The sequence below is a fragment of the Anguilla anguilla genome, chromosome 18, assembly GCF_013347855.1.
Source record: "Anguilla anguilla isolate fAngAng1 chromosome 18, fAngAng1.pri, whole genome shotgun sequence".
Lineage (NCBI taxonomy): Eukaryota > Metazoa > Chordata > Actinopteri > Anguilliformes > Anguillidae > Anguilla > Anguilla anguilla.
The window spans coordinates 16328098-16354200 of NC_049218.1; the positions used below are offsets into that span (position 1 = coordinate 16328098).

Below are 26103 nucleotides of genomic sequence, written 5' to 3' on the forward strand. Positions count from 1 at the left end.
GTCCACACCTGGCCAAAAGGCAACCGAGAATTCACAGAGCTTCTGGGGTGCGCTCTCTGTAACATTGAACATCTTATCCCACTTTCTGGGGGGATTATGTCCAGCTTTAAGTTCAGGGGCTTGGCTTCAACAAAGCACCAAAAATAACCAGTGAAGACCACAAATCACTCAGTTCCTCTCTGTTTGAAGCATGAGGCCAATCCCTTTGAGCAGAGATCTTATCAGGGTCAGTGAGAACCCTTTGAGCATCCACATCATGGCCCAGATATTTCACAGAGGACTATGAAAAAGTGACACTTCTCGAGAGACAGTTTTAAACCATAACCATTGAGGCAGAGCAACACTTTCATGAACCTGGCCTCATGTTCCTCAAGTGTTTCTGAGAAAGCAATCAGGTCATCCAAGAACACAAACACTTCATTCATATGTAGGTCTTCTACACACTTTTCCATTTACCCTCTAGGTTCCAGGCTTATTCCCCCCATTTTTTGGGGCCCTTTGATTTAATAGCATGTTTGCTCTTTGGTATATGTAGACTGCACTCTAAAGTGTCGCATTTTTTTCTCACCCTGTGTGTTATTTTATCATAGATTCATGTTAGGTGACTGGAAAATGGACACAGAAATTTACACTTTTAATTTACAAATATTACAATGAGAGGGGACGGGGAGAGTCACTATCTCTACTTCAGCTAAGAAAGATTCTGCTTCCCACTGAATGTGAATCTGGGCTTTTCCAAGAACAAATGTTCTCACATTTCATTATTATTATTACTGAGACTTACAATTGAACAAGTAATGAGAGCAATGTAACCAAAATATTTAATCTCTAAATTTTGTAATTTGTAATATCATTTATAAAATATCAACACAATTGCTCTGAAATGTACTATTGAACTAGTTAGTAAACAGCCAAACAAATCAAATATTCTACCTCTAAATGTTTACAATTCCAGTTGATGCACACAAAATGATAGGCTTTATCACGCAAACAAAACATAAACAAAACAACTCAAATATATTATCTGGAAAAGTTTCATATCGTCCCAAGTTTCCGGGCACCGAAAAAGTGAGAGCACATGCACCTGTTCATGCACCTTTTCTGTTTGCACTTTCTGATTGTAATTATACAAAATATACATTTTTGTTAGACTATATTGTCCAATACTTTTTATGCAGAGTGCACTTAGCACCTTTTTATTGCAACTAGAATCCAGCTCATCTCCAAATGCACAAAAGTATAGTGATTTTTATTTTCATTTCACAAACAGTAATTAAATAAATGTACATAGAATAGGTTTAGTCTGTCTTCACAAAAAATTTCATTACAGGCGATAAATAAAACTAAACCTAAATAAATATTTCTCTGATTCTCATTTAGCATTTCTGTCCAAACATGTGTGTCCAGCACCTGTCGGGTAGTCATTTTCTACCCAAGAGTAAAAGAATAGGAAAGAAAATGCCTGGCTTGTATATGTCTGCATCTTGCATTTCCTGGATACGTGGGTGGCTTAAAGGCTGCTGCCGGCTTCCTGCATGACTTCCCTCAAATTTCTTTGTCCCACAGCAGATCTGCAGCCAGCAAAAGCTGACTGTCTGAGATGAAAGGAGCTGGCCTCTTTAGGAAGTTAGTTTGCATCAAACAGAGAAAAACTTCCCTCCAATAGGCTCGTCGATAGAAAATACTCAGATTGGTTTAGCAACAAAGCAGAGGACTGTATTTGTAGTCACGGGGCTTTGCTTTACAGTGCAATGTAAAGTAAGTTTCAACATGAAACGAGCAAAATTATTAAACATTAAATGCCATCACCCATTTTTTCATGTATGTATTGTACCACCAATGTTTAAACACTGGAAAGTACTGGGAGTGTTTGTCACACATTGGGGCATCCTGTTGAATGAGATTATATTTTTAATCATTTTTGTTTTTCATAGTCATTAAAATGTATAATCCACATAGCAGTCTCAATGGCTTTGAATCAATTACTTGAAGTTGGTCAAAATTGTTTATTTGGCAATATTCTGATTAAGGGAAATTATGAACTCAATTGTAATTCAATATATTTCAAATATTGTATATAACAATAGTGATTTAATACCAGAAACAAGTTAAATCCTTGAGTATTGTGCTTAATATTTTTTTAGTCAATGGCATTTCATTGAGTGTTTTAGAAGAGAAAAGGCTAACATCACATTTCCAGTATAAAGCCCAAAGGAATGTTTCTTACCTCTGCAAAATGGAGCAGGGAAGTCCCATGATGCCCCACTTCCTGGGCTCACTATGCAAGTGAGCACTGCATGGCCCTCCAGGATATATCCCATCATGCAGCTGTAACGGATTTTGTCACCTATGTTGTATCTTGACCCATGAATGATTCCCTTAGGTATCACCCCTGGGTTACCACATGTGTGACTTGGCAGCACTGTGAACACAAGGACAAGAAATAGACAGAAGACAGAAGTTAACTATCTTTACATTTTCATTATAACGCTAGCTATTTTTGCAACTTCATGGTTTCATTCAAGCAAAACATTCAATTCAATACTAAGTGCACATATGTTTAAAAATCACTCCAGAATGTAAAATAAGATCAGACAAGATGAGTCCAAAATTATCCCGTGTTTGAAATGACGGAGAATAAAAGTCTGTGTTGTTTTGTCATGGCTACTGGTAATCTGAATTACTTTTAACAAAGGAAGGAATTTAAACATTCTTCTTGTTTTTGACATAAACAAGTCCCTAAAGTAAGTATGGGATACAAAGGTCTATAACTAAGTTGTATTAATTTTGAAGTTAGAAAACATTCATGACATGACAGATGCATTACAAAGAGTCAACCCCCAGGGGCAATGTCTGATCACTGCTGCATCCTGTCAACTCAGAAACACAGGTGTCAAAACAAAGTTACCTGCTAGATAAATCAGCCTTTGGGACTGCACTGGCTTTCAAAAAGAGGAGAATGCTCTAATTGTAAAAAGTTTTTAAATTAGTCCTCAAGGCACAGAATGGTATTTAAGCAGACATTGCCATGTGCGTATTAAACATTTTATATGAACATACATTCTCGCCTGTGATTTGTCAGCATAACTTGGAGTGGTCTATGCTTGTGGATACTGATTGTAATTGAAGCAATTCTCAATTCAATGGCCATCTCACACAAGCATCTCAAGACTGCAGAGTCTTAAAAAGAACTGCACACAATATGTCTATGTTACTGCAGTCATCATTAATGCAGTTATTTAAAAAACATTTCCTTCTTTATATACCTGTTTCATAAATGTATTGATCAATAAAAGTAGACATGAGCATATAAAGGCCAACTCATCATTGTTTGATGCTTGGTGTGCAAACAGCGATGATGAATAAATCTACAGCACACAAACAACAAGATTTCAGAGGCTCACACTCACATTGGCTGAAGGCAAATCACATCACTTAACATTTTGAATTGAGAGCAATATGCCTTGATACCAAGTGCAAAGAGTTTAACATCAAGTTTGCTACACGTGAATGCACTGGGTGGAAAGTAGCTGTGTGCTTAATATTGTCATGAGCTAGACCCTCTAAGAAACTATGCCCATCTGATTAGGGCTGAGTTATGATCAACAGATAACTATGTTTCTTTTTTTATGCAGGAAGAAAAGAAAAAAGTTACTGTGTTTTTGAAGAAAGGATGTGAGAAGCTCTTGGCTTTGGTAGAATACATGAGGCTTTTCCCTCTCGCACATAGATCATGGAACGTACAGAGACTGTAGAAAAATTGTTGAAAAGCAGCTTTCAATCAACTCAAGAAACTGCATGGGGTCAAACGACATGTGCTTCCTGCAATGACGAGAAATCAGAGGCAGCCATCTTCTGCTGAACGAGGACATACGGCCCCTCTGGCAGGAGACACTACATCTACAAAATGAATACCACCAGGGAGAACCCAGCCTTCAGAAGCACATTCAGCCCCCCTCAGGGGCACAGCTCACAGTCTTTATAATAAAATATTCATAATAATGCCTTGCATTTGTATAGCACCTTCCTCACACTCAAAGAACTTTACAGTGGTGAGGGGGAAACTCTCCTCAACCACCGCCACTGTTTAACACCCACCTCGGTAATGCATGGATTCCATTCTTCACCAGAACACTCACCACACGTCCGCTGATGTCGAGATGCAGAGAATGCTTTTTTTTTTTTACCAATTAAATTGGCGATGATTAGATTGGTTGAGAATTTAGCTAGGACACCGGGGAACCCCCTACACTTTATGACCATAGTGAGCTAGGACCTTGGTTTAATGTCTCATCCGCAGGATCTCCTAATACACAGGATCCCCATCACTGCACTGGGGTTTATTTCACCAGAGGGAAGATTGCCACTGACGTGCCCATCAACACCACATCCAGCAACAACTTTGTTTTCCTAGGATGTCTCCCATTCAAGCAATAACCGTGCCCACAGCTTTTGCCATACGCAGGAGCGGGGTGCATGGTGGCAAAGCTGCTGAGAACCAAGTAAATGTACACCTTTAACACAAACCAGTAAATGCTACAGAAACAGCAAGGAACAGTATGCCAGAAAAAGGGACAATCTGTCCCTTTCTTTAAGAAAAAGGGACAATTTGTCAATGGTTGTGACAAGTACGTGAAATGGCATCAATGCCAAAAGTTCTGGGAATTATCAACAAGCAATATGTTGTAAGAACAAGCCAAAACATTGAGAGAGTGTCTCTTAAAATGTTAGACCTTGAAAGGCAACAAACTGTTCTTTGATTGAAAACATGTTTTTCAATCAAAGAAAAAGGAAAAATACACTGCATCAGATGGAACAGCAGAGCCAAGGTAAATGCTGAAAATATCTATAATCTGAAAGTTTTCAAATATTTTTGTATTTACTGTTCTTGTTTGTAAAGTAAAAGAACGAGACCTTATTTATCAGTGCTTTAAGTAACTAATGTTGCTAAAATGCTCCTTCATGGATAACATGTCACATACCTTATTTTACCGTTTCACACAGAGTCAAACTTATCACACTGGCAGCCAAACTACCGCAGTCATATTGAATTTGCAGCCTCCCCCTCTGTCAAATTCAAGTACATCAAATTTGGTAAAATGCAATAGTATCCACATGTTATGTTTCTACGTTTCTATATGCAATATTCAGCAATGAATGCACCGTATAAATCAGCTTTTGAGTGCTAGTAATTTTATTAGTCAATGGATTTATCACATTTCAGTAAGGACTGGAAATTTCTTTTTCTGGAAATGGTAATCCAATGTGTTCAAATCTTAAGACTAACCTGGAAACAAATGTTTTGTGGTCATCAATGTAATGTAAACAGGGAAGTCCGGAACTTTTAAAGCCGTCAGTATGTGAGGAATAATCCTCTTTTCTCCTCCAGCTACAATGCCGTCTGATTTTTCTATTGGAATGCGTAAAAAACAAAAACCAAACAATTTGTATTCTCTTTAAACAAATGGCAACCTTAAAGCTTTTCACACCTAAGGAGCAATCACTAAGCATGGCGGTGCATGATAAAAAAATGGCTTCAAACAGCACTGTGTTGTGTAGAAGCTTTGCATTTGCCCCATTTCACAGCCCTTATCTGCCTTTGCAGGGAATGCAGTGCATGGCTTTTTTTATTGTTTCACCCAGAAATCTCTCATGCTGGGAACAAGTATCAATCAGTTCCACACACGGTTGCAATTTTTTTGCATGCAGTAGGCTTTCCTCAATGAATATGCACTCCATACACAGAAACCTAGCAGGGGAGAACGGGGCCAAATCTAACACGGGGTATAATGTAACAGAATTTTTAGGGAGATACATCAAGCTTGAACAAGGTATTTCAGGTTAAACAAGGAGAATTACCATCTTTGTCTCCAACTTACGGCGAGAGATATTTCAAGAGATATTGTCAAAAGTCAGTTTTGGCTATATGCAATTTTACTGGAAGCGTTTTTTGGCTATTATATTGTGTGTGCGTATGTGAAGGAATCCAAATGTATGTAATCATAAACAGTCTTTTAGTGACTAACAGATTGCATATTTTTGATATAGAATGATTGGATTTGCTCAGACCTGATATTCGTAAATATATTTAACTCAACTTTAACTTTAAGCTACATGGTGGCGTGACTTTGACTGAAAAACTGTTTGGATCAAACAGACATTAGACGGGAACCGAAGAATAATGTACAGTCTTTTTTTTGTGAACAATTCTTTTTATTTTCAGAAAATGAGAGGGTAAGGAATACATTACAGAGAAAATCGTCCATAACAGGATAGCATGTCTGTGCCTCTCCCCCATCCCCCAACCCCAGAATAATGTACAGTCTTGTGATAGATTTTCACCAATATAGGTAGGCCACGAAAACATATAAATGTGATCAAAAATAGATTAAAGACTGTGTGTCATATAGCATGGAATTGTATTGAATTTCCTTACTTTGTGTTAACTTTTAAAGCTATTAAGACTGTTAGGTGTACCCCGCACCCTGTTAGTTTTTATCCAACCCACAGGCTTAAATGTAACCTTTCGCTCATTACTTTCGGTTGCTAGTTAATGGTATGTCCCAGAAATTTTATTGTGGTGTGTGATCATAGCCAAGGATGTAGGCTTTGTAGGTTTGTATTCAAAAAATTATTAATCTATCTCTAGTAATATTTTCAGAACTGAGCCAAATAGGAAAACCATTAATTATTTCCTTGCTCACCCCTACCAATGATTTGAGGAAACAAAACCAGTCATTCAAAAGTACACACCAGAAATGTCTCACAGAGTGCCTCTGGATTGTGTTTCTATTGAGAAGACAACTTTGCTTTTATTCCAGAATAGGAGAAATACTTATTTAGCCATGCTTACAAACAGTTCTCCATTAAAGGAAAATCGGTGATAGATTTATGTCGGTTTTTCCAGTAGTTTTCGATGATTATATTGAGCATTCATTAAGAGCAACCAACCTCCACAACAAATTTATAATTTCTAATGATCTCTGAAATTGCTTAAAATGCAGCACTAACAGATGAAATATGCTTCGCGCGTCATCATCCTCTGAAGCTGTGAAGCCTCCCATCCAAAAGCAGGTCATGACCATGCCTCAGATGTGCCCACTGCACTGATTTACCTGGCTAAAGGAGCAACACATATACACACAGAGACACACAAGACACACACACACACAGTCCTGTACTACTATCCTTGTGGGGACTTCCCATTACATTCATTCCGTAATCTCTAATCCTAACCCCAACCACTACATGCCTAACCTTAACCTATTTGTAACCCTAACCCTAAGTCCTAACCCTAAAACAGCCTCTTGACCTTTTGGGGACCAGCAAAATGTCCCCACAAAGCATAATTTCTCCATCTTTCTATCCTTGTGGGGACATTTGGTAGTATAGTATTACAAGTTCACACACACACACACACACACACACACACACACACACACACATGCCAGAATACTTAAATAACATACCCCATATCTGCTTACCACTTTAAGCAGTGTATATAATGCATGCGAGAATTCACTGTACTACTGAAAATCTAGTTTGAAGAAAGCATGAAAAACCAAAACACCAATATAAGGGTGAAAAATGAAGAAAACTGATATGCTTCTTGAAGCATTGCATCCTTTTTTTGTGTTTATTAGAATTATTTTAATTAAGTTACTTAAGTGCCACAGGACCAGAAGATTCTCTTTGCGAGTGATCGTACTCCCCTGGCTGATGGTGGCTCTCAAACACACCTGCAGCAATCAAAATAATGCAATTTAAGATACTTCAGGTGCATATAATTGGGTTATAAGACAGAAACATACATACCACTTGTTTAAAATAATAACAGACTGTTGAGGTTAGCATAACACATGGTTATTAGACCACTCAATCAAGTTGTTACAGCAGTTTTTTTTGTTTTTTTATTGTGATTCAAGAGTGCTACAATATAGAATGTATACATACTTCTGCATTGTACTTGTGTTCACTTTAAGTTCATCTTTATTGTATATATATTTTATCAAATTCAGCAAAACACATTTTATTTCAATATCACTTGTATATAATCCTTTCACATCTGTTGGGAGTCCCATTTGTAATGCTGCTTGTGGAAATCTGTACCCACATGCACAGTGCCATTATTGTAGATAAAAGTTAAACAAAATAAATGCAGGGATGTTTGATATCTATGTAGGACATATACTCATGCTCAAAGCCAAATCAGATTAATCAGTTGCAAGGGAAGATAACGGCTTCAATCATGGCTAAGAATAAAACTCTTTATATAAAGCTTTTGGCACATAACATAACAGTTACTTACTGAAAATAGAGCATAAAGGAAAAAGAAAATCTACATGCTTTCCCAAGAGGACTCCCATTTGAATACTAACCAAATCAAACACTGTGAAGCTTCAGCAGTTTGATGTGAGAGGGGTATGGCTGCTGAATAAAAACCTGAATTGATGTCCCTGTTATTTCCAAACAAAGGGTTAAAGTCATTGAAACGATGTGGTCTGAAAACAGGTACAAACACCCAGAAAGTAACATGAGATTCACAATGGCTCAAAGTTATAGTCAAGATGACATTTGTTGCAGACTATAAAGCCTATTTTCTGCAATAATACAGAATAAGAATTTCTGGCATGAGACAATTATTTGAATAAGTCTGAGTGTCCCAATGTACCAAGGCTTCCACTAATTACACAGTATTATAAACACGCAAAAGAAAGCGCAGGGACCTAAAACTTTCATTTACTTCATTCCAGAGCAGTGGCGTATATAGAATCACTGCAGTGTGAAGTCATGCCTTTGTCTGTGGCAACTGAAACTGCTGCTAGACAAAGACACAGTAAACAAATCACAAGACAAAGAAATATTGTTGCAAAAGAAGTTTTTAGCTTTGTAAAAAGAAAAAAAAATATTCAGTTTGTTCAGCTCTTTGTAGGTAATGACGTATCCATTTTAAAATATGACAATTCCTTCTGTTTTCATCCTGTAGCTAGCCTGCCTGTCAGTATAAAATGTAAAGTATGAAAGAAATGTGTTCACAGAACAGGCTAACTGTAATTACATATGCTATAACCAGCCTCAGAGTTGAATAGGATGCATGATTCAATGCAGTTAGTGTTGAAAACGTGTATTACGAACTCTGCATCCGATTTAAATTCCAGTTTATATAATTTCCCTCTGTGTTAATGCATAATGATGAACAGTTACTAAGGACTTAGAGTAATGGTTACTTGGAAATGTATAGTAATTTATAAGGTAGGTCCATTGTTATTGTTTTTCTGGTGCTAACAAAAGCCTGTAGTCAGTCCTTAACTTTGACTTAAGTGCAAATGCAAGCCCTATTCCTCTTCACAATTATTGCCTGGAAGTGACTGCTAAACTCATTAAAATGTTTGTGAAGAAAAAGAACTAGCATATCAGTTTAATCATTAATTTTAAAAGTAAAACTTTTAGGGCTGCCACAAAAACTTTGATTTTTTGCTGGCCTATATTAAGCAACCCTGCACAAGGATGGATCCGTCAGTGGTTTCCTTAGGCCAGACATACACTACACAGCATTTTAAGTCATAACATCACAGGACATTTACCGATCATGATTCCCATCTTTTCTGCTTAACTGCGTGCACACTATAAGATGTGTGGGGTGCACAATGTGAGGTTGCACATTACAAGACAACAATAAGGGACACACTTTTTCATGCTTTAGCTGCCAACTAGAAGACGAAAGAGTGGATGGATGAACAGCAGCTGGTGGTAGTTTTGTCGGCACTTTTAGCCTATACGTGCAGAAAAGCACATTAAAAACAAAAAGTCGGGGTCATGGTCGACGTGGCCAAAACAGACTCAGTACTACAAAGAGTTGTATGTGAGAACGGAAATATTCATTGTAATCAGGGCACTGGTTAGCTTCATTCTTCATATTGTAGCTATAATTATTCTTATTTTACCTTTAAAATGTTATAGGTATCAGTGCTGTACAGTAGAATATGCTAACATATCCTGATGTGCAATGTGAGCACGGGTATATGAAAAATCTAATCTGCCATTAACATTTCAATGGCATCGCTTCCGTATACTGCTGAAATCTCATTGGCCAAACTGACAAGCAAGCCTGTTGTACCTGTCACGCTACAAGAGCAATGATGAAAATATATTTTTTTAAATGTTTGAAAGTGATCAGCAGGTCCTAGACTGGATTGGGAAAACAGGACGCAACGACGCTCCTAATGAGGCTTGTGACATGCTGTATTCGCTCTGATCTTGAAAATATTTCTGGGATGTCTAAATCGGCTGTGATATAGTGTAGTGAATGCCCGGCCTTAACATTCATAAGAGGAAAAGAACCTCAAAGTGAAACAAACAACTGCACATATTTTATATGTGTAGTAAACTTGTAATCTGTAATCATAGGCACAAGAAGCAATGTTTTTTTTTTTTTGGGGGGTGGGGGGGGGGGGGGGTGTTGTCTAGAAATTGAGCTGTAAGAGCACATCTGCCTTGACCTTCAGGCACATTAAACTGCCATGTTGTTTTTTTTATTTTTTATCCTGTGTCCCTTTTTAACTAGTGAAACAAATTACATCCACTCTTCATCCCTCATTCATACTGCATTGATCTGCTTGGCATGGAAATTTTGTTTCAAGAATTTTGTTTCAGATGGGCTCTTCAAAGGACATAATGAAATCAATCTCTTTCTTCTTCTTCTCTTTTATCCTTGTACAATATGCTCAGTAGATCCTGTTAGGAGGGCCTGTATGTTTCAGTATAACAAAAAAATATTAACAGTGCAATCCAGTCTGGAAAACAAAAAGGAATTGCATTCAGAAATGGTGGTAAAGGCTGACATTTTTAAAAGCTCAACGCTTTTCAGTGAGCACGTGAAATAACCCATGTAGTTCCACCTTAAGTTTTCCAGAGTTGCAAATTATATAAGAGAATTAAAAGACTTAGAGAGCTTTAGAAATATACAGTGCACAGTGAAGTAGCTGATACGCACTGGTGCTAATGATCAATTCTCATTGAACCAGCGATGACGAATGTAAATTTGAGGCCGAACATTGTGATGAAGACGCATTAAGTGTGAATGCTACACAAGTCAATTTCCTGCAGACCTTGTACCTCTGGAGACCACTCTTCATTCCCCAGCAGGCCGTGAGAGACTCGCGGGTAACCTTAGCATCTGTTTTCGCACCATGCATCATCTGCTCTAGCAGAGGTCCCTGGCGTGCCGCTTTCCGAAGGCACGGGTCATTTCTGCACGCTGGAACTTCTGTCCAAGGCGAGCGGGTTTTACGGTGCATTGCAAGCAAACACACATTTGCTTAAGATTGTCAAAGGGAATGCACTAAAGCATTTTAAAAGATGCGCTCTGTACATAGCAGCAAGGCACAATGAAGTACTCTATTGTGTTAAGAAGAAATGCTGTTACAAAGAAATTTGTAGTCGGCACTTCTGGCGGCACGGAAGACTGCCAGCGAGGCTGACATTAGCGAAAGTCTGATAATTTGTATTTTCTGTGTATGGACGGAAGTGGGAACAGATCCTGTATAAAAATGAATAATTTATTCATGTTCACAGCAAAATAGCCCTCAGTTAGATGCCCCCAGCAATATGTGTCTTTAGCAGAACGTTCCACAGTTATATACTGCATAGAAACTCTATGTATAATACATATAAGCTATTGTTATTTGCACAACAATGCCTCAAACAATAATACATGAATGGGGAAATACCAGTACTGACTGTATATACATATCCCAGATTATGCTTCTCAATTCCATTTCACTGTTACCTCTTTCTTGCCTTTATTTATTATTAATATTGCAATATTTTGGACTATTCTGTGAGGACATGTATCACTGTTTGCTATTGAGTTAAGGATATTATCTTTTTGTTTTATTTATTTGTTTTTTGTCACTTTAATGAGACATGAAAACTTGAGTTATACAAGTATTGCCTTGAATATTGCTTTTCCTTATATTTTTGAAGATTGCTTTGTCGTTATATATTTTATTAGCTAGCTTGTTCCAGAGAGTATTTGAGCCAGTCGAGTGAATTGAATAACAAGACAATCAAACAATCACAGCATAAGCCCTCATGTTGGAAGACCTACCAGGAATAAAGTTAATGAAACTGAGAATAAACAGGCTAAGAGGAGCAGCAACACATAAATAAATAGCGTGCATATTCTGGATGAATCATTTTGGAATTTTACAAGATACAAGTACTGATTTATTTTAATTATTATCTATTTTATTTATTTATTTATTTATTCTGTCATGTCAGTGACTTTGTGAGCATAAAAAAACTCACCAAAAACTTGGCTCTTAGGGTAAAGACACTTGCCAACCAGACCAGACGCCACTAAGGAAATCGATGGACTTTGCTGCTCGCCCCAAAACACCTCGTCTGATCAGTGAGACAGAGTTGGCCTGCTACCGTCCACAAAATAAACCCAGCTGGTTTATTTCCAATCGACAGCTGTTTGGAGAATCTACAGACTTTTCCTCTCTATCTCGCTTGCAGCCGGACCCAAGTGGAACACTTGTGCACATCTTGATTGGAACCCATTGCAACCCCGACTTCAAAGAAGTTTCTCAAGAGTTGACAAGCTGACACATCACCTAATGCATCAATGTTTAGCTGTCGCAGAATTATCATTTCCCCGTATAATATTATTTCACATATTATGCAAATGACCGTTTTCAGTTATCTTACTCAGATATTCATTATCATAGCCAATAAATATATCTCCTTTATTTCCAAACCATTGTCTTGTCTATGTTATTTCACTAAGTTGGGCTCTACAGATGTATAGAATTCTGATTGGTTTTTGAAATCAATCATTCTGAATAAAACTGACCAAACCACACTGCACTCTCATACATCTGATATCACCCCATCCCACCCCCACCCCCAAATGCTGTTGTTCCTTTACTAGGACTCTGGGATGCCCATTCATCCAGAAGAACAACTATCAGGTGACCACAGGTCATAGAGTGAAGAGGTATGGTAGGGGGTTGGGATTTGATGATAGGCTACAAATGAAGGGGATCATCCCTGCTTTAGCCTTGTAGGCAAGCCGCACAATTTTGAGGTGACTGTGAGCCATTTCTGGCAGCCAATATAGGAACAAGTAGCAAAAACTACCGCTGAGCTGGAGAAGCCTGTAAGCCTCTCCTCAAGCTTCAGGTAACTGATGCTTTATTCCCAGTGACGGAAAGCCTGTTGTCTGGTGTCACGCTGAGATTTATGTTAGTCTGAGATACAGACACTGTTGTCTCTAAATAGGCAAGGCTATAGATGGGACGTAACATAAGACCTATTTGAGGGCAGTGCCTTAGATACCTATCTTTGCCAGAGCTGGCCAGAAGGCTTAGTGGTTAGCTGTTCCAAAACAGCACATAAACCCAGTAGAATCAGAAGTGCGCCATTGACAGAGCAGGGGTATCAGACAGTCTGGCAGAAAACTGCACCATATAAGGTATAACCCCAAAGGTATAAGGGAAGAGGCCAGCAGGATGCCACCCAGGGATGCCAAGACACGTTCGTACAACATGACAATATCACGTGCAGTCATAAGAAATGCAAGGGTTCTGCCAATGACTGCCCCTGCCAAACACTGGCATATACACTGAGGACAGTCCCCAGACACTTCCTGCATCCATCCAGCTCAATGAACTGTAGAGATGCCTGGGTGTCTTTGTGCCCGTATCAGCTGCTGTACAGCTTTATGCTGGCTCTAAAATAAAGGCATCAGAGCCTATAGTACACAACAGCTTGCTACTAAGCAGCCATGGCGCCATGTTAACGGGCGTGTTAATCTACTGAGGCCTACTGCAGTGTTTATCAAGGACTCCTTGAACACATACTGTACTACACTATACAGACAAAAGTCTGACTCCATATACTGCACACTCAAATGCTACAGTGTAACTGTGTGATGGACTGCCCTCCCTCTTTACCCAACGCAGATCCGAAAGCATGTGCACTCTTGCACCTGAATGTCATACTTTTAAAATACAGACTGATTTTGCTTTTTTTATAAAACACTTAATTTGCAACTTATTTTAATTTAGAAATGATAACAATTGTAGAATTGTACTGTTGCCAGACATTTAAATAATCTCTCCAGCAGTTAAAAATGGACAAACCTTTGAAAGGGGAACAGTCATTTGAATTAGTTGCTAGAGCTATGCATTTCTGAGCAGAGAGGACATCAGCCCCACAGGAGTCTTTTCTTCCCATGATAAAACATTTCCTTGGTTGTATTAAAAGTCTTGCTGTATAAAAGGTTTCCAGAATATGTGAGCCACGCCAGATATAAGTGTCACCAAAAGGAATAATTTGAATGTGGTACTTTATTGACAAGCCAGCTGCCATTATTTTACTGTCAAAATGATGCATTTTTGACTGGCAGCAAATAGTTAAATGCCCAAGGAGATATTTACCAGTTACCAGTTATTTACCAGATATTTACAAGTTATAAAATACTGAAAACCCTGAGACCCCTTTTCATCCAAGAAAATTTTTTGTCTGGCATACATTTAACAATATCAGAGGGTGCAAACAAACTGTGGAATTTCTTAACTCCAGGTGCTTAAAAGTTGGTGAAAGTACGATGAACAGCTTCAACAGAAGACATGAAAACGTGAGAAACCCTCACTACTGTGACTTCTGCACTTAATATAAAACTGCAGTCTCTGGAGTCTGTAATAATCACACAAATGTATTCAATTGATGAAATGCTTCCCGAAGACATCATTACTTATTTTATGATGTCCAATAAACATTTTTTCCCCTGTTGAGAGGACACAGCTGTTATGCCTTTCGAGACTGAATTGTACAAAAGCTCAACCACTCAAGCTCCATACAATGTGATGGGTACACTATTTTAATTTTCTATCACAGACAATAATTAAAGATGGATGCTATTTATTTTAATTTCCCCTTTATATAGCTTAATTAATTAAATATAAAGTATTATATGTCTAGCCTAGATTCAATAAATCATAAATGCCTTTTTTAATATAAGTGCAGCTTAGAAGCACAAATATAGAAATAGTAAGCTCTGTACCCTGAAAAACTCTACACTTTCAAACTTACATTAAAACAAACATAGATCTGCACGAACAATACATTGGTATGAATCCTAAGATCAATGCCTGCATATCTAACCCACATAAACTCATCTCCACCTTCTCTTCCCTGCTCATTCCTCCTCCACCTCCCTCTCCCCTCTCTTCAGATGACTTTCTGGCCTACTTTAAGGGGAAGGTGGCATTTCCAAAACTCCTTCAGTCATCCAGTGATGCCCCTTTCTCCTCAGAACAAACCCACCACTACACTGACCTCCGTCAAGATGCTTCAAGACATAGACATACTCTAACTCATGACAACTAATCATGCAACTACCTGTCCATCAGCAGTCATCCAGTCTATATCTGATGAGCTCCTTCCTCCATCATGAACAGCTCCCTTGCCAGCAGCCGTGTTCCCTCACACCTTAAGAAACGTACATTAGCCCCCTCTGATGTCAGGAACTATCGACCTGTATTGCTTTTGTATTTCTGGCCAAAACTCTTGAAAGAGCAGTGCTTAACCAATTATCATCTTTTCTCCATCAGAACAACCAGCTTGACCCTCACCAGTCCAGCTTTTGAACCAGGCACTCAACTGAAACTGCTCTCCTGGCTGTGATGGAGACACTCGTCACTCCCAAAGGCTCATTCCTCTCCTCTATCCTGTCCTCCTATACCTGACTGCAGCATTCAACTGTGAACCACCAGCTACCGACCTCCATGCTGACTGAGATGGGTATTTCTGGGATTGCCCTCTCTATGTTTGCTTCCTATCTAGCATATAGGTCCTACCAGGTCACCTAGGTGGGGTCTGTCTCTGATACTCATGGGGGGATTTTTCCCAGTTAAAATGCTGAGTGGCTAGTGCACCAAAAAGTAAATGTCAAGCCCTGTATATTTGCAATATAGATGAGGAGATACCTAAATCATTTACTCTGGGAAAGCCTGAACTTAAAATACAAGAGTAGTAAAGTAAGAATAGGCATTAAAAAACAGGGTTAAAATACTCAAAGATGTTGTGATTACAGTTTCTCACAAGAAAAACACATACCCAGCCACTAGAGCTGATACCAAATATCAGCTCCACTAGAAAAAAAAAAAAAAAAAATGAATTCAACATGCAGATAATACAAAAATTGGCTAATTTTTCTTTTCTTTACTACCTTAAAAATGGCTGTCACCTTTCACAATGGAGCCAAGCACAATGGGATTCATGTTTGACGGGACGCTCACTATTCATGGCGCTCAGTGGTGTTAATCGCAAATAAAGTTTCAGATTCTTTTTTGAGGTGTACAGAGTGTATTCTTTGTGTATGTAAGTGTATTGACTTTTTACGCAAATTACTTTGTTGAACTTGCACATATAGGATAAAGATGTGTTGTCTCTCAGGTGAGAAAAACAGAGACCTTGGATTAACTCTAGCCGTCAACAAAGTAAGTAAAATAATTGATTTTTGTGTTAAGACAATATTCAGTCTTCATCTGAATGACACCCTGACTGAATTCTGTGTTTTCCAATAGATTAAAATGCAATTGCTTGGAAGACACCAACATATTACACAGTACAGAAAATACAGTATTTAGGGGGGAATTTTCTTTGTTTGATCATTCAGTCTAGATTGGCTGACATTTCAGATTAAAACTCTGAGAAGCTACATTCAGGTAAAATATTGCAAGTGATACAAATGGCAAGAAAACAAACATTGAAAACATTCTTACAAACATTCAGTTATTGCACTGAATAAAATTTTATTTGAATTGAGGGGGCGAGGGGGGGGGTAGGGGGTGGTGTTCTGATTTGTTTGATCAACACATAAAAACAGAAAAAAACATATTGACCTTCAGTGCCTTTTGCCACAAAAGCTTTGATAAAGCAATTTTCCATGCACCTGGTTTACGGCGCTTTCAAAAAGCATCAGAAATAACCATAGTCCTTATGTTTCAGACTTGGACTGAACTCAAAACTGGCCTCCATGGACCCTTAAATTAACATTCTAATAGATTTATGTGACACCACATACTCGTTATGAAGTCATCTTTTTTCTTTGGGGGGGGGGGGGGCGATGAAACAAGACAATACTTCTGAAACAATGACACAAGTTAGCATTCAAACACACTAAGCATTGATACAATACTGTTACAGCTGTTAAATGCATTGCTGACTTTCCATTTTCTTTCAATTTTTAAGGGAAAAATAATGTAAAATTCTCACATTCAGCTGCACATGTATTAGACATCCTTCTATATAATGTGGGGTTTTATAATTGAAAAATATCCTTTAACCATTCATTTCAAAAGAACATAGTGGGATCCCATTGATTCATTTCTTTCTGCATATACATTATATATTGTGTTGTTAATTATATATCTGGACGGTTAAGAGAAATGGCATCCAGTTTCAGCCTCAGAAATATTGGTGCCATTATCAAGACATGGTGGCTTGTGATCAGTATTACAGAAAGTCCCAATAGGAACGCACTGGGGAGGACTGTGAAGGTCAGGACTTTGTTCTCTTTCACCGTCACATTTTAGCCGAAGCTCCAGTGGATTCAATTTCACAACGTTAATTGCATAGCGGGACGACAGCGATGTGGTGGAGCAACGCCGCAGAGGTCATCTGCGTCAAGTGCATTGTAGAGTTTTCTCAATAGACAATGGGAGTATGATTGAGCTATGACAGCCCATAGATGTCAAGCAGAACACACGGTACATCTAATAAAAGCAGCTCATTTTTTAATAAGAGTATTTATGAATTCCATTGTTGAATTACAATCAATAGTTAGGATCTTGATAAAATGATTGAATTACATTTAATAGATGTGATGCTGATAAGACAAATGTGGCCTGTTAAGTATGCCATTTTTATTTTATATACTCTGCTAATTGTACAGAATTTTCATTACATGATTACATAAATTACATTTGAATTGCCATTACTCCATAGCATATTGTAGATTATTCAAATGTTCAAACATTTCCCTAATAATAGAGCTTTACTAGTGTACTCAGTAATCATATGAATTTATATCCAGTGACTTTTTCCTTTTGACTTGTTGAGAATATAATCTGACGTGGCCATTAATTTAATTGTTAAACATAAAATATCATAATTTAGTTTAATCTTTTACAAAATGTTGTCCTCATTTGCTACAACATTCATACTTCCTTGTTATTTGTGTCTTTATCAATTTTGCAGTTTTGGTGTGTGGTGACATCTGTAATGACAGATGGTCACAAAAGTTCATCTTCACACTCCAAATACCAGAGTTCCATTTGAAATTAAACCATTACTAGGAGCACACTTAGTTCTTATTTTTCTTTAGCAACATATCAAACCTAATATTAAAGACACTTGGATTTTAGGTGCTTGGTCTTTCGTGTTCAGCATGCAAGTTCCTGTGCATGCATCATCACATAGATATCTGGTGTGGATGTCGCACCTGACACCACCAGTGTAGAACAGCATATAGAGGAGCAATTTATGAACACAAACCCATTAAAACGTTATTGGTACAAAAATGCCATTGTGAGAAGTTATCAAATATGTAATTTTAATATGAAAAAATTACAAATTGACACTTCAACATAATATGCAACATAATATGAACATTTTTGAAACATTCCTCATTATTAGTTCCATGACAGCACTAATGCACTGTTTCTTAAACTGTTTAATCACGGGACATGAAATAAGAAATTAAGTAATTTACAGGGACCTATCAAACACATGTACAAACATACCCGAGTGGACTGCAGGCTCATTCTAGGACCTCATACAATCCCTTGACCCTGTTTGGGGTGTGGCCCATAGTTGAATAAACACTGTTCTAATGCCTGGTGCACACCACAGGAAAATCAGGCAAATTTTGAGCCCAATTTGCCCATTTTGGTAATCGTTCGGTGGGTTTGGGGGGTGGGGTCAGTGCACTGATCAATCCCATAACTGATCCTTTTTTTCTGAAACAAATGTATTCAGCCGTACCTCAATGTGGCCAGGGTGGGATTGCATTGAATCTAGTGGAGCGAGGAGATTTTTTATTAGGAAATGGCTAGGAAATGACTAATCATGGTGCTTTTTTCAGACATGCATTCTAGAAAGAAACAGAGCTAAGACAGAAAGGGCTTTGAATGCCAAATGTTTTTCTTGGTTTTTTTTTCCTCCCCCACATTTTTTTTTCTGTTTAAGCCATCATTTTTTGATGCATGGACAGTACATTTCAGTGGCCTAGTTTCACAAGTAACACCCAATATCATATGTCAATACTTAACAAAAAATAAATCAGAGAGCATTACATTCCATATTCTTTCCAGTAGGACTGGGGGATAAAACATAGGCATAATTATTTAATATTTTTTAGACCAATAAGTCATTGCTGCTGAGTGGCGTATCGTCTTTCTCTTGTTCTTTAATCATAACTGATACGGGAATACACCTGCAAACCTCATAAGTCACATGAGGTTTAGGAACCCAGCATGCTGCTAACACATCGTGCATATCCAAAAGCTGTCTGTTTAACATGTATGTATTATGTTTGGCTCCATTCTCTGGAAACATTTCTCGACGCAGTAGATCACATTGTTCTTGGTCTCAGCAAGTCCATCTTTATTGTAATGATATGGTGATGCATACAGTTTCATATAAAATGCAACAAGATATTTAGACTGGTTAGCTAGCTAGCTTTAGTACTATCTTTGCAGTATATCTTCTCTGCTATTATCTGTGTAGCTTCACTTTGCCTACTTTGGCATCACTTTGAAGGTGCAACAGAATTGGCTAGCAGGTAGAGAAGCCTGCTTGCCAAAAACTGTCCTGATTGGATAAGATTCAGGCACAATGAAATTTAGAGAGGCTGATTTCTGAGCCTGGGGCAGTTTTAGAGCTTTTTTTTTATTGATATCTGTTGATGTGAATGAAATTTCAAAAAATATGAACAAAAGTGTTTTAAAACAGATTTGCATACCACACCTTTAAAAGAAAGATTTTTAATTCAAAATGATTTGGAATATTAGCCTCTCCTCAGATGGTGATTGTGTTCTGATTATGTTCTATGAATAATGCAGTCAACAACTACTCCAAAGTGCTAACCTGAGAATTGATTGATATCAGGGCTGCATTCAGAGCAAAAGAAAGCCCCTGCTGACTTGTAATTATGTGCTGAGATTTCATTCAGCAGTGAGAATGATTCGCAATTCACCTGCTTGTCTGTCCGAAATGTACTGGAAACAGCATCAGGAAGGCTATCCTTTATTTGTGTCAAACATGACAGGCCAATCATGCTGCTAACCAGTCACTGTCAGATGCTGATGATAATGCCTGTCCAGAAACCTGTCTCTGAAGCATCCCCCTCCCCCTGCTCTCATTCACCACAGTAGCCAATAACACTGAAAAAAGTTTTTTTTTTTAAGTAAATTATTGAATAACATCCACCGTAACAGAGTATTTTGTTTAGTGTGAATGGCATGATGATTATGAATAGTTTTGCTATTAAAAATCAAAAAAAGCTATGAACTGAAAGCTAATTCATGGTATCACACACGCACACATGCACACACAGATTCCAGAAACTTTGATGTGAACTGATCATTTACATCTCTATTTTTGTTGTCTTGAGCCACGTCTGGGCACGTAACAGCAAGAAACCTACCAGCACAGACTGGCACAACATTGGATTCAGTGAAAAATCATGGATTTGTTATCGCTTTGCCATGTCTGTCAGGAGGCACAGTGAGTGAGAGATACTGCCGATGCAGCTACAGCACAGATTGTACAAGCAGTACAGGCTAAACCAAGCTGTCCGCTACGTCCTGCATTACTCTCCCTCTCATTTATGCATGAGCCGCATGGTGCTCTCATCTGTCAGCGTATCCTGGCAACAAAAAAGGCATGTGTGATGGACGGGCAACCCGACTTACCTGACGTGAACCAAAGACATTGCCATGGGACATGGTGTGCTATGTGTGCCCCACTGGGTAGCGCCACCACATAAACTTTCTGAACTGTAAAGAGGACAATGCTAAGTGGTATTATTTTTTTTCTCTAAGAGGAAAAGAACTGTCCAAAGGCAGGCTTTCTGCAAATGGCTTCATTATTGAACAGCCATTGACTGGAGAATGTTTTGGTCGTTAATGTACCATGAGCACCCAAACATGTATAACCCCATGTTTCATCAAGAAAAAAAGAATAAAATCCCATTTAATCTGTAAAATTGGCGTCTCATTCATGCACTTCTGTTATAATGAATTGCATTCATATCACACACACACACACACACAGTCCCGTATTGCTATCCTTGTGGGGACTTCCCATTGACTACATTCATTCTGTAACCTCTAACCCTAACCTCAACCACTACATGCCTAACATTAACCCTAACCTTAACCTAGTCCTAACCCTAAAACAGCCTCTTGACCTTGTGGGGACCAGCATAAGGTCCCCACAATGCATAATGTTCCTCATCTTTCTATCCGTGTGGGGACATTTGGTCCCCACAAACATAGTATTATAAGCTCACACACACACATATTTATATAATTAAGGAATAAACCACAAAAGCCACTTGGTGCTCATGATATGCTCAATTCATAAGGTCCTCTAAGAATAACTGACAACAAATAACTGAATTTACAACTGGAGACAGAGCCTTCTCCTACAGAGCTCCTGTGTTAGGGAATACGCTCCCTTTGCATGTTTGGGCTTCAGACAGGCCCTCTGTCTTTAAGTGTAGGCTCACAGCTCTGCCTTTTAGTCAATCATACAGTAAAAGATGTGTGGGAAGGGTGGTTCTGGACCCAGAGCTGTCAGGTGAGCTGTCACCCTGTCACTGCATGTGAACGCTCTGGTTTGCTGTTCTGTGTGGTGTTGGGGTGCTGTCAGTGCAGTATCATTCCCATGGTTGTGTATACCCCTTTTCTTCTCTTAGGTATGCTTCCATAGCATAGCACCATGGTGCTTTTCTTTATTACTCTCAAGCCTCTACTTGTGCAATACTTGACATAGTAATTATATGGTTCATAACTCATTTCCATTCCTATTCTATTCCCCAGGGTTCCTGCTCTCTTGACCCACCCCCTCCCTCCCACCACTGAGTCCACAGCCTGCTCCAGCCCCGACCCTATCCTGGTTTAAGCCCAAGCCTTAATGCAGCCTGATGGGTGTAGATGCACAACATCACTCTTCAGAACTTCATATTAACCCCTAAAATTGTGGGTTTATTTGCATTAATGACGTTTTTTTTATGTTAACATTTTCAATCAGGCTCATAACATGATATACTGTTTGAAAGTGTTAATAATGGTTGTATCTCTATGAACTATTTTAAGCTACCAAAATCTACATTAATGTTTATTCCAAAAAGCAATTGGGAGGGGGAGGGTGACAGACAGGGGGAAAGCAAGTTCTTTTCTGTAAAATTTGGCAAGCGTATAGTATACAATATATGGTATAGTATTTCACACCTCTAAACATCCATAATTGGTTACCAAGTGTCCTTTTGGAGTTTCCTAATGGAATTGTTTTCAAAAAAAAAAAACAATGCAGAATGCTCATTTTTGGTGGTATTGTCATAAAATTTGAACCAGGATTTGTCCAGTGTTGTGGTTGTGGCTCCATTGTGTTTGTAAACCCACCAGGCACACACACAAGCATGTGAATCCATTTAAAAAATGTATATCTTCCACAGAAAACTTCCATTTTCACTGTGTTTGAGCTTCTGTTACTTTCTTCCAGAAATATTTAGGTCAAAGACCTAAACTATGCCAGCAGTCAAAAGGGTTCAAGAACAGTAACCATTTTAGGGTTCAAGAATAGTAACCTGCCCAACCTCTTTGACTATTTGCTCTGATAGATTCCCCATGACATGCCTATTACTTATATCTATTTCAGGCCAGGCAGCAAAGGATGGTCTCCCTTCTATCCTTTGGACAGTCGGCTGTTTCTGTCAATCCTTCCACTGTGAGAAGACAACTCAATGCTATGGGTCTGAAAGGATGTGTTGCTGTCAGAAAGCGACTACTGAGAAAAGGAAATAATCAAATATAAGAAAATGTGCTCTAGTACACCAAAACCGGATACCTTAGAAGTAAGAGAAGGCAGTATGTAAGCCGCCGAAGCAATGAAAGACTCTCGGAATCATGTCTACAACCATCAATCAAGCATGGTGGAGGATCCAAATTTGGGGATTGTAACAACATCTGGAGTGGGTCATTTGGTTTTGATTGAAGGCATCATGAATGCTGATGAATGCAAATAAATCTTATCATATCATGCCGTACCCTCTGGACAGCGTTTGATTGGGAGCAAATTCATTCTACAGCAAGCTAATGACCCCCAAACACGATGCTAAGAAGATCCAAGTTGCTGGTGTTCTCAGAACAATGGACTGGCCACCCCAGAGTCTAAATCAGAATCCAGATCTCAACATAATTGAATGTATTTGAGATTATTGGGCAAGAGAAGCAGAAAATGCCATTTCTAAGACTGAACTTTGGAGGAGTTCACAAGAAAACTTAAAGCAAGCCTTTCAAAAAGAATGGAAGCTATAATTAAGGCAAAGGGTGGACACATTAAAAACTGAAAGATCTGATAGTGTGCATAGGTGTGGAGGTATTTGTGCAATTCTGTGTTAAATATATGTTTGCTGCATTATTTTCTGACACTGAAATAAATGTACTCCACAATTTTAGATTTTTAATCAGGCAATTCAATTCAAAATGTGGTTGAAGTGCATATTCTCAGCTTTTATTAAAGGGTATTTTTATACATTGGTTTCACCATGTTTTTATATATAAAAACTCCCCATTTCAGGGCACCATAATGTTTGGGACATATGGTTATGTAAATTAAAGCAATGTTTAGTACCTATTCATTGCATCCCATGGTGAGTATCTTCTCTGGTGATGCTCTGCCAGGCCTATACTGCAGCCAGCTCCTGCTTGTTTTGGAGGAAAGTTACATTCATGCATTATCTAATAATTTGCTTCTTCCTGGTCAGGGTGACGGAGGGTGGTGGAGCCTATCCAAGCATTCATTGGGCAAAAAGAAATAATACACCCTGGACAGGTCCATCGCAGGGCACACACACACACACACACACACACACACAGTTTGCAATCTGTTGAATAGGTGTTTGAGGGTTTTTCTTCATTACACTGAAAAAAAGCCTCATACTGGCTTTCTTGACTTTCATTGGCACAACTCTGGTCTTCATGTTGACAAATGCCAATAACAGACTGCAAAGGCAATCAAAAGCCTAGAATCAAGACTAGATACTGAAAGCTCTCTTATACCTGCAGTAAGGAAGCAATTGAACACACTTGACTAATCAGAATGGGAGGACTATGTATAATGTTATTTCTACATGGTGAAACCAACAAATACCCTTTGACAAGATAATCTGCACTTTAACCACATGTGAATTGTTTGATTACAAATATAAAATTGTGGAGTACAGAGACAAAAAAATAAAACATGTCTTCATCCCAAACATGATGGAGCTCACTGCAATACCATATAGCTAATATAAATGAAAAAAATAAAAATAAAAAATAAAACAGTTATCTAGTAAAACTGATCTCATTTTGAGTTATTTCCAAAAAATATAGTTCCTCATTTGCCAACATCCAGAAAGAGGTGTAGTAGATTGGTGCAAATGACCATTTATATTCCTGTATGATCTACAGGAGAGATACTTTGAATCTGTACAAAAACTGAAATCTATTCAGTTTTAGAATGTTGGCAAAAATGTTTGAGCGTCAGTAAAAATAAAGACCACGATAAGAATGCCAGTAATGTCCTGGGTTTATTTGACCCTGGCTAAAAGTTTCACACGCGCTAATAAGTAAACACAACCTACAGATAAAGCCTACAGATATCTCATTATTACACACTTCTTATCATGTGGTTCATACTTTTGTGCACAGCAGCCTTTTTGCACAGGAGCCCATTACTTCACCATTTTGACGGTACTATGAATAAATTACATTTTGCAAGCAAAGGTCATCAGTGTTATTTCATGCTAATTGGGTTAAAACTAAGAAAAAGTGTGTATGGTCCTGCATAATAACTCCTGGATCCAAGCAACCTTTATCCTTAACTGTTATTTAAATGCAACTGCTACTCTTTGTCCACACAATTGCAATTTGTCATTATTTTCCTGACGGAACTCACTGAACTGAGTTTGCAAAAATTAAAGAAGCACAGAATTATTGAGCCAACTTTAACAGAAAAATATAGACTAAATCTAAGCATAAAGATTCTATGTCTTTATCAAAATATATTTGAAGAAGTGACAGTCAAAGAGCTTAGTTTACTTATGTCCCTAAAACAACTGCTGAAACAACTTAACATTTAGGCTATTAAAAATGAACTTTAATGTTTTAAAGTTCATGTTTCTTTCAAGTAATTATAGTTATTAGATAAAGTTGATGATTATGATAATGATTATTATTATTTAATTATTCGTATTATTGCTATTAATACTAATAGTGACCAATGATTTCATTTTTTATTATCATACAGGTTATATGAAATAAAAATAATTTTATATAGGCTATATGGAATTGTGTCTGGTGAACTGCACAGGCATGGTAAAATTAAAGTAAAACATTCAACACTAAATCTATAATTTCAATGTTAATCAATTTACCTAGGCCCATAACAGGGTTACTGCATAAAACAAATGTAGAATACTTGTTTGAAAAGTGGCATTTTATTCCTCTGCAGTAACCGTCAACAGATAACAGTCACTATAACTGTTAACTATCACAGTCATTTCTTTTATTCTATTATTCCTTATCATGTAACTTGTAAGGTGAGTTGGATGTTGCTGGGGGGAAACCTGAGGTTGGAGGGGGTCACCTTTATCATAATAAGGTTGACCTCCTGCAAAGATGGGCCTTGGTGGGCTAAAGAAAATAATCATAAAATGTTAACAAATGAACTGGATTTTTTGTTGAATACAGATTGAGAAAGAAGAAACAGTCATTTAGGCATTAAATGCACTCATCCTGATTGACTTCACAGAAGATA

At 38.0% G+C, this 26103-nt stretch overlaps 1 protein-coding gene across 3 annotated transcripts in view; it reads right to left on the reverse strand.

Moving 5' to 3' along the window:
• Positions 1-26103, reverse strand: part of csmd1a (CUB and Sushi multiple domains 1a) — a 500723-nt gene that overhangs the window by 193273 nt on the left and 281347 nt on the right. For all 3 annotated transcript variants that reach the window (XM_035400756.1, XM_035400757.1, XM_035400759.1), the window contains exon 4: positions 2228-2422. In XM_035400756.1, coding sequence (XP_035256647.1) covers positions 2228-2422 — 195 coding nt within the window. The remainder of the gene's footprint in view (positions 1-2227; positions 2423-26103) is intronic.